General features: G+C 44.8%; 1 protein-coding gene across 1 annotated transcript in view; it reads right to left on the reverse strand.

Annotated features, from left to right (window-relative positions):
* Positions 1 to 12,696, reverse strand: part of pld2 (phospholipase D2) — a 171,093-nt gene that overhangs the window by 26,727 nt on the left and 131,670 nt on the right. Inside the window, exons 18-19 of the mRNA XM_084319773.1 lie at positions 6,876 to 6,964; positions 3,447 to 3,560 (exon numbers count right to left, since the gene is read on the reverse strand). Coding sequence (XP_084175899.1) covers positions 3,447 to 3,560; positions 6,876 to 6,964 — 203 coding nt within the window. The remainder of the gene's footprint in view (positions 1 to 3,446; positions 3,561 to 6,875; positions 6,965 to 12,696) is intronic.

Consider the following 12,696-nt stretch of genomic DNA (forward strand, 5'->3'; position numbering starts at 1 on the left):
AACATAGAGGCTGTGCTAGCAGCCGGGGCAAAGCTAGCAGACTGGGGCCATGCTGGTAGTAGAGGCCTGGCAAGCTGCAGGGGCTCTCTCTGTGTCGGCTGGGGTCGTGTTGGTTGGATCGTAATGTTATGGTTTGTAACCGACCCCAAACGCAACAGCACAGAGAGAGTTGTTTTCAGAGTTAGCCAAAAACAAGGGCGTGTTTATTCTCTGAGTCACAAGATTGAATTAGGTGGAAAACAGAACAAACGGGGAATCTGGCATGTGAAGAATGTCTTGCGGCTCTGCAGATTCTCCCAGACGGTGTTGGTGAGGAATTTGCTTGTGACGTCTGAACCGCTCTGCAGATCCCCCCAGCATACACTCCAGATGGAACACGGAGGGAGAGAGAGAATCCCAGTTAGCTCAGCGCACAACAGATAACAGAGAGGTGACTGATCCAAATTAATATCCAAGTGACTTGATCTTCGGTGTGATACACACAGTTAGCAGAGTCCAGAGAAAAAACAATACGGTAATCCAAAGAGTAAATCCAACAACAAAAAATAGGTGAGAACAGTATAACAAAAACGGGATCTCTTCGGTGTTTCACAAACACACAAAAAACTGGTGATCCAAAAAGACTGTTTCAAAAACTCACCAAAGCGCAACGCGTAAAGCGGGCAGATAAACGAGGCGTAGCTTAGTACGGGGAAGCAGGTTCTCCAACAGGGATACTTCACGAGAGTCCTGAGAAGCAACAGAACAGGGAACAGCGACGGGAAAGAACAGGCAAATGCAGGGAATGTTCAAAAACACGGGCATCTTCCCGACCAGAACGCTGCCGACGGGCAACGCAGCAAAACAGGGGGTCCAAGGGGAATGGGGTGAGAACACGGCATCCTCCCGTGGAACGATAGAGAGCGATGACGAGTCTCACCCCAGGAACGAGGTCCATGAAGAGGCAGTATACAAAACGATCCAACCTCGATATTAGGGGAATCAGAGTATATAAAGCCTCTTGGGGCGCTGATTAGAAAACACATCAGGTGCGTGATGGTAATTGATACTTGACTTAGAAGTGTGCGTTCGGCCACAAACCAATCATCACAGAATCCTCACAGTACCTTAAAGGAACGTAGCGTGGCGGGGAATGCAATTAATCAACAAAGTACTTTAAAGGAACGGAGCGAGTGGGTGAGGAGCGGACAAAACCTCACATAAGCTTTGCAAAAAAAGTATGCAAATGGTTTTAGTTTTCTGCTAAATGGGGGGTATGCTTAAGAGGTTATAGCACATGCATGAGTCTCTTTTGAAAGGTAACATTCTGAAGTGTCTTACACAATAAAGAAAAATCACTTTGAGTGTTAATGTAATAGAGTAACAGAAGTTTGAACACACTGAAGTAAAGTTTTGTGTACTCACATTTCTTTTTACTGGTTGCCAGATGCCTGTTTTTAAGTTCCAGCTGAGAGGTAGGAGCTGGAAAACATAATGGTTCCATAGCCTGAAGTACAGGTCCAAAGTTTATAAAGATCCCACGGAAAATGAATGTTTTACAAAGGTTTTTGTAATGTGTGTACCAGTAAAAATTTGCATGATTATCCAAAATGGCCATCCGCTGCAATTCATTTCGATGCTCTAGTCAAAACAATTCAACTTCAAATTCAACTTTCCAACAATGTATTGGTTGATCGGCGAAAATGCAGCCCGGAGCCGACAGACGAGAGCAAATTAATCACCTGTACATAAGGCTGAGCCCGAACGTTCGAACGTTCGTTCGTTAAGCTTTAATTAATGGGTTCGAACGTTCGGTGAAAAAAAATAAAGCAGGCGCAACGACGGTGAGGCGATGTGAAGCGGCGCGTCCCCCGAGTGAGATCGCTCGGCTCAACCAGTATGGTCTCTGCCGGGCTGTTGCTGGATACTCAACCAGAGCTCTAGTCTCAACCAATGCAATAGAAAAATTTTGATTGAATGACAGGCGATTCTGCCAATTACGTCACACCGCTTGCACCCGCCTCTGCTGTTACCACCAATCGGCAAGCGTTTATTATTTTTTTTACTTCCGGCAATGCCGCCATTGATCTGCTTGAGAGAAGCATTAACGTAGCGTTAGCTCCCCGCCGAGGAAGTAAACGTCGTAACAACTTTCCATAGGTCAACCTGCGGAAGGATCATTAATGAATAGTATTGAATACAAGCCTTTTTCGGCCACGGAGCGTGAGCTTCATGGCGGGAGGTGGTTGCGTTGGAAACAACTCTGGCCGAGGCGGCAGGCGTGTTGGGAGCCCGGCGGGACCCCCGCGCCGGTGTCTCTGTCTCTCTGCCGTCCCCCGTTCCGAGGTGACGTGGAAGGAGCGTGGCGCGCGCCTCTCTCCTTCCCGTCGACCAAGAGTGAATACCTGTTATTGAACGTGTAACACTAACTATATAACGTGAATGCCACAAAACGAATGCATTTGTTTATCTAGCCCCTTACGTGACTGCGGTGTGCAAGGGCTATTGTTTATCATAAGTAGGAACTTTATGCAGTACTCAGTAGCTTGTTTATTTTCTTCTGAGTGCTTTGTTTAATTACATGTTTACATGAACAGCCACCACTGTAAACAACATGTTTTTTCACCAATAGATTATGCAATGCCGCCCTCCGTAGGATCTATAATAATAATAAAAAAAAAAAAAATTATATACAAAAAAAAGTAATAAAAAAAAATTTTATTAAAAAATTTACAAAAAACGAACGTTCGAACGTTCGTTCGATAAACCCTGGCGAACGTTCGAACCCTAAAAACAGGGTTCTGGCTCAGCCTTACCTGTACACTGTATATTGTTCATGCACTTTACTGTTACATTTGCACTCTGGTTGGATGCCAAACCTCTTTTCGTTGTACTGTACTCAGGGGCGGACCTTCCTACAGGCGATATAGGCGGTCGCCTAGAGCGCCACCCAGAGGGGGGCGCCAAAAAAAAAAAACTATTTTTTTTATTTTTTTTTATTTTTTTTGTTTTTTTTTCTGTGCAGTTTTGGCGCCCACCTCTATATCTGCAACCATTATTTTTACATTAAAAAAATTCTAACATAAGGGAAAATGAGCCAAAAATCTAAAGCGGTCGGTCGGTCTGAGCCTCAGCTTTAGGTGTTCACAGTCAGAACATGCTAGAGCGCTGTGCATTGATGGGTATCGGTCAAGTGTTTATAGAATTGAACATTGAGGAAAGAAAGACTAACGTTAGAGAACTATGAAGAAAAAAGCAAAAAAAAAAAAAAAATTATAAAAAAATTGTGGTGAATCTCGCCTAGGGCGCCAAATGGGCTAGGTCCGCCCCTGACTGTACTTGTGCTGTATAATGACAATAATTTTGAATCTAATCTAATAACAAATTGCTCTCCAAAATGGATGGTGCAGCTTCGGGAACGAAAGCCTTCATACAGTCTGTGTGTGTATCCCTGGATGGAGACTGACCTGTAGGTGAAGTGTAGTATGGCCTGGATGGCGTTTCCACCTCCCTCACTGATGTCTCCTTCAAAGCCAGGAAGCAGAGGCACCACCACGAACACCCTGTACTTCTTCTGCTCACTGAAATCAGTCACAAAAACGATAGTGTCTTATCATCATTTAACCCTTTTATTTGGGTCTGGTAAGAAGTACTGTTTACACACGTTCAAAAATTTGAAAATGAAACTCCCATTAACTCATTCAATGCCAGTCACGAGAAAAGTCGGGTTAACTCGCCAACCGTTCAGCGCCAATCACGAGAAAACTCTGGTTTTAATCGTTATTTCTTTTATTAGCTATATCCATACATTTTCATCCATCCAGCCAAAAATGTGTTTCCTGTACAGGAATAGATCTAGTTTCCCAATGATATGTAGAAAGAGGGTTATTGAAGCAGTCTTTCTATCTGTCTTGGATTATGGAGATGTGATTTATAGAAATGCTGCCCCTTCGACTCTCAAACTACTAGATTCTGTTTATCATTCTGCTCTTAGATTCATCACTGGTGACAGATATGATACACACCACTGCATCTTATATGAGAAAATGGGTTGGTCTTCTCTGGCCAACATTGGTACTTATTTATCCTTATTTATCCTTATTTATGCTTTGTTGCCTCTGGTCCTGGTGGCCTTGTCAGTGCGGGGGAATCGGTGGATTCTATGTTTTTGCTTTCGGATTCTATGGGGGGGTGGTGGGTTGTGTGCCCCATGGCCTGTAGCCGTGCCGAGGGGGGGCGGTGATTCTGGATGTTCGGGAGGATGGACATGGTGGTGGTTGGATGGGGGGGCGTGTGGCGTTGTGGTTGGTCTGGGATGGCTCTGGGACCTTTGGAGCACTTTGGGGTACTGTAGGGGTTATGGTGGGTTCTTTGTGCGGGGGATCCCTGTGGTGTCGGTGGGTTGGGGGAGTTTAGTGATGGGGGCTGGCCGGGGTCCTTCGGGGTGCATGTGGGGGGGCTGGTGTTCGACTCTGGGAGAGGTCTGGGGGGGGTTTGGTTGGAGCCTATGGCGCCTGTGGCTTCGACTGGACCTTTCCTGGGCCTTCCTCGGAGTTGGGTATTGGTCTCTTGCGTGTGCTTTGGTGGATTTTTGGTTGGTCTTCAGCGTTGGGCTCCCTCGGTTCGCTGACTGGTTTTGGGGTTCCTTGCATGGGGGGCTCGCTGTGCCTTCTGTTGTGTTCCGGGGTGTCCCGGGGGTCCCGACCCAGCATGTCTTCTCGTTTTGGCCGCTGTTGTGTCTGTCTGCTTGAGTGTGTGGAGTCGTGTCTCCTTTGGCGTGGCTGCGGGTCCTGGGGCGCGTCATTCCTCTGTGAAGTTTGGTGGTGGGGGGCGTGGTGTTCGCTGGTTTTCCTTGTGGCGGCGGAGGCACAGGGGCTGGGGTAGATGGAGCGGCCCGTGGGGTTGGCATTCTCATTGCCGTGCATGGTGGTGTGAGTGACGCGCGGGCTGTTTGTGTTTTCCTTCGGTCATGGCGTGCTTTATCTGGGGTGTGTCTTGGATGGGGATATGGTAGGGATTGATGTGTGAGGTGTTCGGGGGACTGACTGTTCCGGGGGGGTTCACATGCCTTCGAGCGACATTATACTATTGTACTTATTTTATGCCTATTCTTAAATCTGCACGTCTACATTACACTACTTTTATTGTCTTTTATACCTATTCTTATGTCTGAAGTTTATGCAATTCTTTATTTTGTCAATTTGTGTGCTGATTTTATGCCCATGTTCATTTTCTTTTTAATTTGTTATACTAATTGCTGTGGTGCACTGCTGTGGACTGAGAGTACTATGTCGATAGCTATTAATATTTATTATTGTTATATTGTAGAAATGTGTGCATTGAAATGTCTGTAAAGTCTCGACTACATTGAAAATGAGGGTGACCTCAATTGTAATTTCGAGAATAAATAAAGGTTGATGATGATGATGATGATGATGATGAGGAAGGATAATAATGATAATCTAGCGTTGATTTCAGGAAGATTCGATAATCAGGCGAAAAATTACAACGTGTATTCCACTAAAGGGCTATTTCCTGGGATTACTAAGAATCACCAAAACTATACTCATATTCAAAACGGTATAAAATTTAAATGTACCGATGAAAATCTGTTTCGTGCATGTTGACTGGAAGCAACTCACTGACAGTCGACGGGTGTATTAGACCCATAGCTATAATATAAGATATATTTTAAGCACTCGCAAGTGAACAAAGCGCCCCATTGACTTACAGCGCTGGCGTAATAGCGCCATCTGGCGCCCCGACCCGTCGCGCAGAATGAGTTAAAGCCTCAGTTACCATCACATTATTGTTACTGAGGTTTCTTTTGTATTTTTTATTATATTACATCCACATAGCTTTATAAAAGTAGGAATACAAGTATTTGATAATTTTTTTATTAATGAAGTCATCATTTAAAATAAATTTGCGGGTCCAAAATGAATGTTGTTGTTTACATGTTGCGTGCATGTATCCCCTCCCTAATTCCCATTTCCCCATGTGGAATGCACCTGATTGGATAAATGACATGCTGGTGCTCTAGTGTGACATCTAGTGGCTGAATGTTATCTATCTATCAAAAAATCATGTTAAACCCAGATTCGGCTCAAACAAGGGACTAAACACGTTTCGCAATTATGCCACATCAATGTGGAACGCCCTACCCAAAGCTGTAAAGGAATGTGAATCCCTACCCACATTCAAAACCGCTCTTAAAGAGCACCTACGGGAGGCTGCAATTCTAAACTGGCCACCATAAATGTCCAAACCCCCCCACCCCCTCCTAATAGACAGTCTCCCCCCCACCGCATGTATATATTCTCTCCCCGCCGTATGTATATTTCTCTCCCACCCACCCACCCCCTCCAAATGTACAGTCTCCTCCCCACCGTATGTATATTTCTCACCCACCCACCCACCCCCTCCTAATGTACAGTCCCCTCCCCATCATATGTATATACTCTGTCAGGATCTATGGGTAACAGTACTGTATATTTGAATATCGTATATATGTCACAAATGTAACAGTACTAAATACCTGTATGTCATGTATGTCCCTATGCCATAAATGTCATGTATGTTGTGTATGTCATAAATGTCACTATGAATTGAAAATGGGGGACCCTGATGTAAACAAGACAAACGTCTTTCTCTGGTCTGCATCCCCTTAACAATTGTGTGTATTGAGCCGTACTGTATTGTACCCATTATGCAATCTGTTAAATAAAGTTTTCATTCATTCATTCATTAATTCATAGTACCTTTAAGCACCACTGTGCCATACTCAAACGAAGGTATACGAATGTCAGGGCCATATGTCACGCGGCAAACTCAGACAAACAGAAGAGGTCATTGGTAGTGTTGAGTATTTAGTATTGAGTACTAGTGACACCAACCTGTGCGCTCGTAGGATTCTCTTCACAATGGCGTCCCCGATGCTGTTGTGGACGTTCTTCCCGTCGGCACAGCTGATGAAGAACTGGTTCTGAGGGCAGATGACAGCAGATGGAGACTCACTATGAGGTGTGAGCTTGGACGAGTTCCCAGCAGGCTCACTTTATTTGTAGTGGTAGCAGGCTAGCTCATTTCTAAATGTGTGTGTGTGTGTGTGTGTGTGTGTGTGTGTGTGTGTGTGTGTGTGTGTGTGTGTGTGTGTGTGTGTGTGTGTGTGTGTGTGTGTGTGTGTGTGTCTCTGTGTGTGTGTGTGTGTGTGTGTGTGTGTGTGTGTGTGTGTGTGTGTGTGTGTGTGTGTGTGTGTGTGTGTGTGTGTGTGTGTGTGTGTGTGTGTGTGTGTGTGTGTGTGTGTTTTCTGTGTCGGGGGGGATTAAGGCAAAAACCATCCCAGAGTTCACTGATGCAGAGAGATGCAAAACTTACTACGAGACGACAGAACTTTCACCTAGTCAGCTGTCTCATTTAGTAGAGTATATCCCTCCTTTTCTAGCTTCCAGGGGAGGGCGGGGGAGAAGGTGTTTGTTAGGTACAGGCATTGTTGTGGAAGGTTAATCTAGGGTAGAGGTCAAGGTTGAGGTTAGAAAAGGGATAATGTGTTAAATGTAATGTTTTAGAAGGTAAGTGTTATTATAAAGGAGGTTAAGGTGAGGGGAAAGGTCAACTCTCTTGTATTTATATAAAGGTTACTTTAGAGTAAAATAAGCTCACAGCCAGCTCTGTACATATTGCCAATCCAGAGATATAGTCCTGAACTACTGAGCATGCTCCAGCCTCCTGCTTTACAGGGGTGCAAAGGTTTTTTTCAATACATGAAAGAAAATATGATTTGAGAGATATTTGTAAATTTACTGTTCAAAAAGCTAAGAAAGGGATTAAAATGAGGTGTATTTCTATTATTGGGGTTAACTTGTGGAACAATGCTGATATACAGTTAAGAATGAGTCATTTGCTTTTGGTTTTTAAGAAAATGGTTTGTAAAGCTATTTTTGTATCTACTTTTTCTCCCATTTTCTATTTTTCTCCCATCCCCAATTTCGTATTGTCCAATTCTACCCTCCCCTGTCTCGAACGCTGTTAGGCCATGCCTCCCACAGGCCGGCTGCAATGTGGACGAAGCCTTCCATCACGTGTCCCCTCCGGTACACGAGGAGGCAGCCGTCGCATCTTTTCACCTGCACAGCGCGATCTCTCAGCGGCGAGGGTCTGCGTGGGAGGGACACGCCGCCCCCGCTGCTTCCTGATTCTGCTGCGCAGGCGCACCAACCGACCTGTAGGAGTCGCTGTCCACAACGTCCGATCCCCACCCACCAGCTTTCCACCCCTAACACTGCCAATTGTGTTAGTATGAACGACCAGCCAAGCTGGTAGCAATGCCGAGAGCTGGGCTCGAACCCAGCGTCTCCTGCATTAGTGGCGAGCGCCTTGCCCACTGCGCCACTTAGCCGCCCTTGTAAAGCTATTTTTGAAAACTACAAGGGTGAATAATACTGTTTTTTTAGCTATTTTCTTTTAGAATACTGTTTTGGAGTCTTAATTTTTTTAATTTTTTTTAAGAATATAGGACAGGCATATATAAGCATTATGCTTCAGTCTGTACCTTTTCAGTCACTGTAAAATCAAATATTGTTAAATGATGGTGTATATTGTATTGTGTGAGATGATGACTGAATAAACTACTACTACTACTACTACTACTACTACTACTACTACTACTACTACTACTACTACTACTACTACTACTACTACTAGATATCTAGCACTAAACTACTGAGCATGCTCCAGCTTCCTGCTTTACAGAGATATAGTCCTAAACTACTGAGCATGCTCCAGCTTCCTGCTTTACAGAGATATAGCACTAAACTACTGAGCAGCGTGATTTTTTTCCGTAGCCTATGTTTGCAAAGACGCTCTCTGATTGGCTAGCCGTGTACAGCGAAGACCCTCTCTGATTGGTTTAGCGCCGAAGGGTCTCTTCCGCCTTGTACATATATATTCTCTGCTTCAAAGTGGTTATGCTTTGGCCCTTTTTCGAAGTGGGTTATGCTTAGAGTTAGGGTTAGTGTAACTGAGGGGTACAATTCCCTGACTGTATTGAGAGTATGGTATTATTAAACCACTACTTATGTACTTTAATTACTGGCCATACAGTACATGAATATATATGGTGAACACCCACACAAGAACACGGCATTGACACATAAAGTTCTATTTGGAGGGTATTTATTATTATCAGAGCAAGCAACGTTAAGTTACAGATTGAGAATTATACTCGCGCTTGTAAGGCGAAGAACACACGTAAAGTAGGTCAAGAGCGTAAGTCAATGAGAATAGTAAGAAGGGTCTAAACTGACGCCACCTGTGGCATAGTAATTACATAAGGCACACTAGTACCAGCTGGAGACACTGGGGGGTTCCCTCCGGGTGTAAGGCCGGCAGGGTAGAGGAATGTTCGGGTGCAAAGTCTGGGTCAACGCGGAATAACGAGGCTCCAGATACAGGAGCCAGTGCAGTACTCCCTTGATCCGTAGACAAAGCAACAGCTATAATCCAGTATGCTCGACAGCATGGATGAAAGCTAGCCAGCCTCTTCCTAGAGGCGGGCTCGAGTGATGCTCCTCACGGGGGGTAGATCCCACACGATAGTGGGGTAGACGGTTCTCTGCTCCAGCAGTCACGGTACCAAAGCAATATAATCCAACCAGAAAAGGTTCTGCAGTCGCCGGTGTAGGTTCTCCGATGTACATATCCAACGGTTCTCGTCTAGGACTCCTCGGGTGGGGGCACGAGTTTAGGCCGCCCAGCCTGGATAAGTGCACTAGCTATATACACGACGAACCGGTGGTAATGCTGGTCACTGAAGAACGGTAGCCGCACGATACACTATAAATGATAGACTATTACTTCACATTAGAATAAGTCGAACTCAACGGTACTGCGTTAAACTCTGACACTTTAGCAATCTATTCGCACGCGGTTCTCAAGGCTCTATTCAGAGGCAAAGTTGCCCACTTCACTGCACGTTGTCTCGTGGTGAAGGCTTTACTAGTAATGAACGAATTGCTGCTGTTTCCACCTGCGCCGTATTTATACGTAAGGTGAATTATCTAGTGCCAACCTCAGTTCTGTCTCGTATTACTGCGCAAACCTGGACATGTTGAGACATGCCTTGGCGTTGCCTTTGAACTTGCCATTGGGGGTATGGTCGTTGGCGCCTAGGGGTCGCTGTCCAATAGGAGAGCGAATATTATGGTCTGGTTTGTACCCAGGTAAAGGGATATTCCGTGTATATATACAAAGAATATACAAGGGATATCAAACGATATACAAATATTATACAAGGGATCTCAAGCAATAAATATATATATTCGGTTTAATCTGACCCTTTGTAACAGTTAGGGTTAGGGTTAGGGTTAAGGTTAAGGTTAGGGTTAAGGGCGGTCAGGTGGCGTAGCGGCGATTGCGCTCGTCACCAACGCAGGAGACGCTGGGTTCGAGCCCAGCTCTCGGCGTTGCTACCAGCTTGGCTGGCCGTTCATACTAATACAATTGGCAGTATTAGGGGGTGGGAATCTGGCGTTGTGGACAGCGACGCCTACAGGTCAGGTCTCGGCGCTTGCTAAGCGGGGGGAGGACTTGGTGGAGATAGCGTGCCCTCCCACGCGTTACACTCCACCAAATGAGAGTCCTCGCTGCCAAGTGAAAAGAGCGTCACTGGCTTGACGGCGCACATCTCGGAGGAAGCGTGCGTTTGACATCAGGACACCCTTGTACCGACTCGTGGGAGAACATGCGTACAACAACCAGGTAGGGGAGGGGGGCAATTGGCATAACGACTAAATTGGGACGGGGAGAAAATCAGAGAAAAATAGGAGAAAGAGAAGGTAAAAAAAATAAAAATAAGAAATTGGGTTAGGGAACAACATATCAATTGTTGTTGAATATGCGGAAGAGACCCTTCGGCGCTAAACCTATCAGAGAGGGTCTTCGCTGTACGCGGCTAGCCAATCAGAGAGCGTCTTCGCAAACATAGGCTACGGAATAAAATCACGCTACTGAGCAAGTTTCAAGTTTCTTTAATAGTTGTCATACAGAAGTACAGAATACTTTTATACAAAATGCTTCTTACTGTTACGCTCCAGAGACTGTGTTAGACAAGATAGTATGAAATAAAATAGTATAGCATGTAAAATAGAAGTAAAAAAAAAAGGTCACAGTGTTCAGTATAGACATATGTACAATGTTCGATGCAGAATAGAAGTAACTGAGTTACCATACAATATACAATATTCTATGCAATGTACTAATATACAATACTATATAGTGCAGAGCAGAAATGGGATGAGGTACAATTTAGGTACAATTTACAGTAAGGTGTACGAGTTGTAGTGCAAATCCTTTACCAATAAATATAAAGTGTAAAGTGTGTTTAGGTGATCTAAAGTGGAGAGTGGGTGCTGCAGTGTGTTGTTTGTTTAAGTGAGTGTGTGCGTGTGGGTGTGTGTGCTGTGTGCATTTGATGGTTGTTGCATAGTGTTTATTGTTCGTTGAGCAGCCTGATGGCCTGGGGATAGAAGCTTCTTCTGAGTCTTTCTGTGCTCGCCTTAAGACTCCGGTATCGCTTGCCTGACCGCAGCAGTTCAAAGAGGCAGTTGTTCGGGTGGCTGGAGTCCTTGATGATTCTCTTAGCCTTACCCCTGCACCGCTTGTTGTAAATGTTCTGGAGGGTGGGAAGCCCCCCTCCAATTGTGCGTTCGGCTGAATGTGTCACTCTTTGTAGTCTGCTACGGTCTTGTGCAGTGCTATTCCCAAACCAGGGCCCTCATTCATCAACGTGTCTTACGCACAGATATGTGCTTAACCTGTGCGTACGACCATTTCTAAGCAAAGAGTGGGATTCATCAATTTCAACTTGAACTTCACTTCGTGCTTATGTGTATGCACAGCTCGGAGCACACTTAGCTGACGCCCAGTGGTAGAATATATTATTACAACAAGGAAATGAGCTTCTGTGCATTAGTTTCAACACTGGCATGTTCTGTATGAACCGTAATTCATTATAGTTCATTGTAAAATAGCAACAGTAGTGTAATTATGGTCAAAACCCTATAAATAGCATTTGGAATAATAGATCTTTCTCTCAGAATGAATGCAGCATGGTTTATATAGCGTTATCGGAATATACGGGGTGTACTGACTGACTGCGCTCCGCGATTTGGAATAAAATTGAGGAGAACACGGGAAAAGGCAGTCATATTCCAGCACGGTCTTTATTAGTGTTTGCGCTGCCCAGGCAGCAATGGTTAATAGATATCATATCCGACATCACCGTTCTCATAACACGCTTCCCTCGGCTTAGTCCATTTTTCCACATTTCATGGGGGTATTCCATTACCGTATATGGTTAATCGGGGCGGTTCTGGTATGCAAATACTTAAAACAGTGCACAAGCTCAAACGTAGGATCAAAGTCATATTTATCAAGACAGGTGTGCGTAGAACCTGTGTACGCACGTGTGATGAATCCCGTTTTTTTCGTACTGTACGTGCACTGATTCTAGATTCTGTGCTTACGTGTGGAAATAGAACATATTCTACGCCACGTTGATGAATGAGGGCCCAGGAGGTTATGTTGCCAGTCAGGATGCTCTCTATTATACATGAGTAGAAGTTCTTAAGGATCTTCTGACTGACTTGGAACTTCCTTAGGCGCCTGAGGAAGTAGAGGCATTGTCGTGCCTTCTTCACAACACTGTCAATGTGTGTG

The sequence above is a fragment of the Notolepis coatsorum genome (genome assembly GCF_963971535.1).
Source record: "Notolepis coatsorum genome assembly, chromosome: 8".
In the NCBI taxonomy this organism is placed as follows: Eukaryota; Metazoa; Chordata; class Actinopteri; order Aulopiformes; family Paralepididae; genus Notolepis; species Notolepis coatsorum.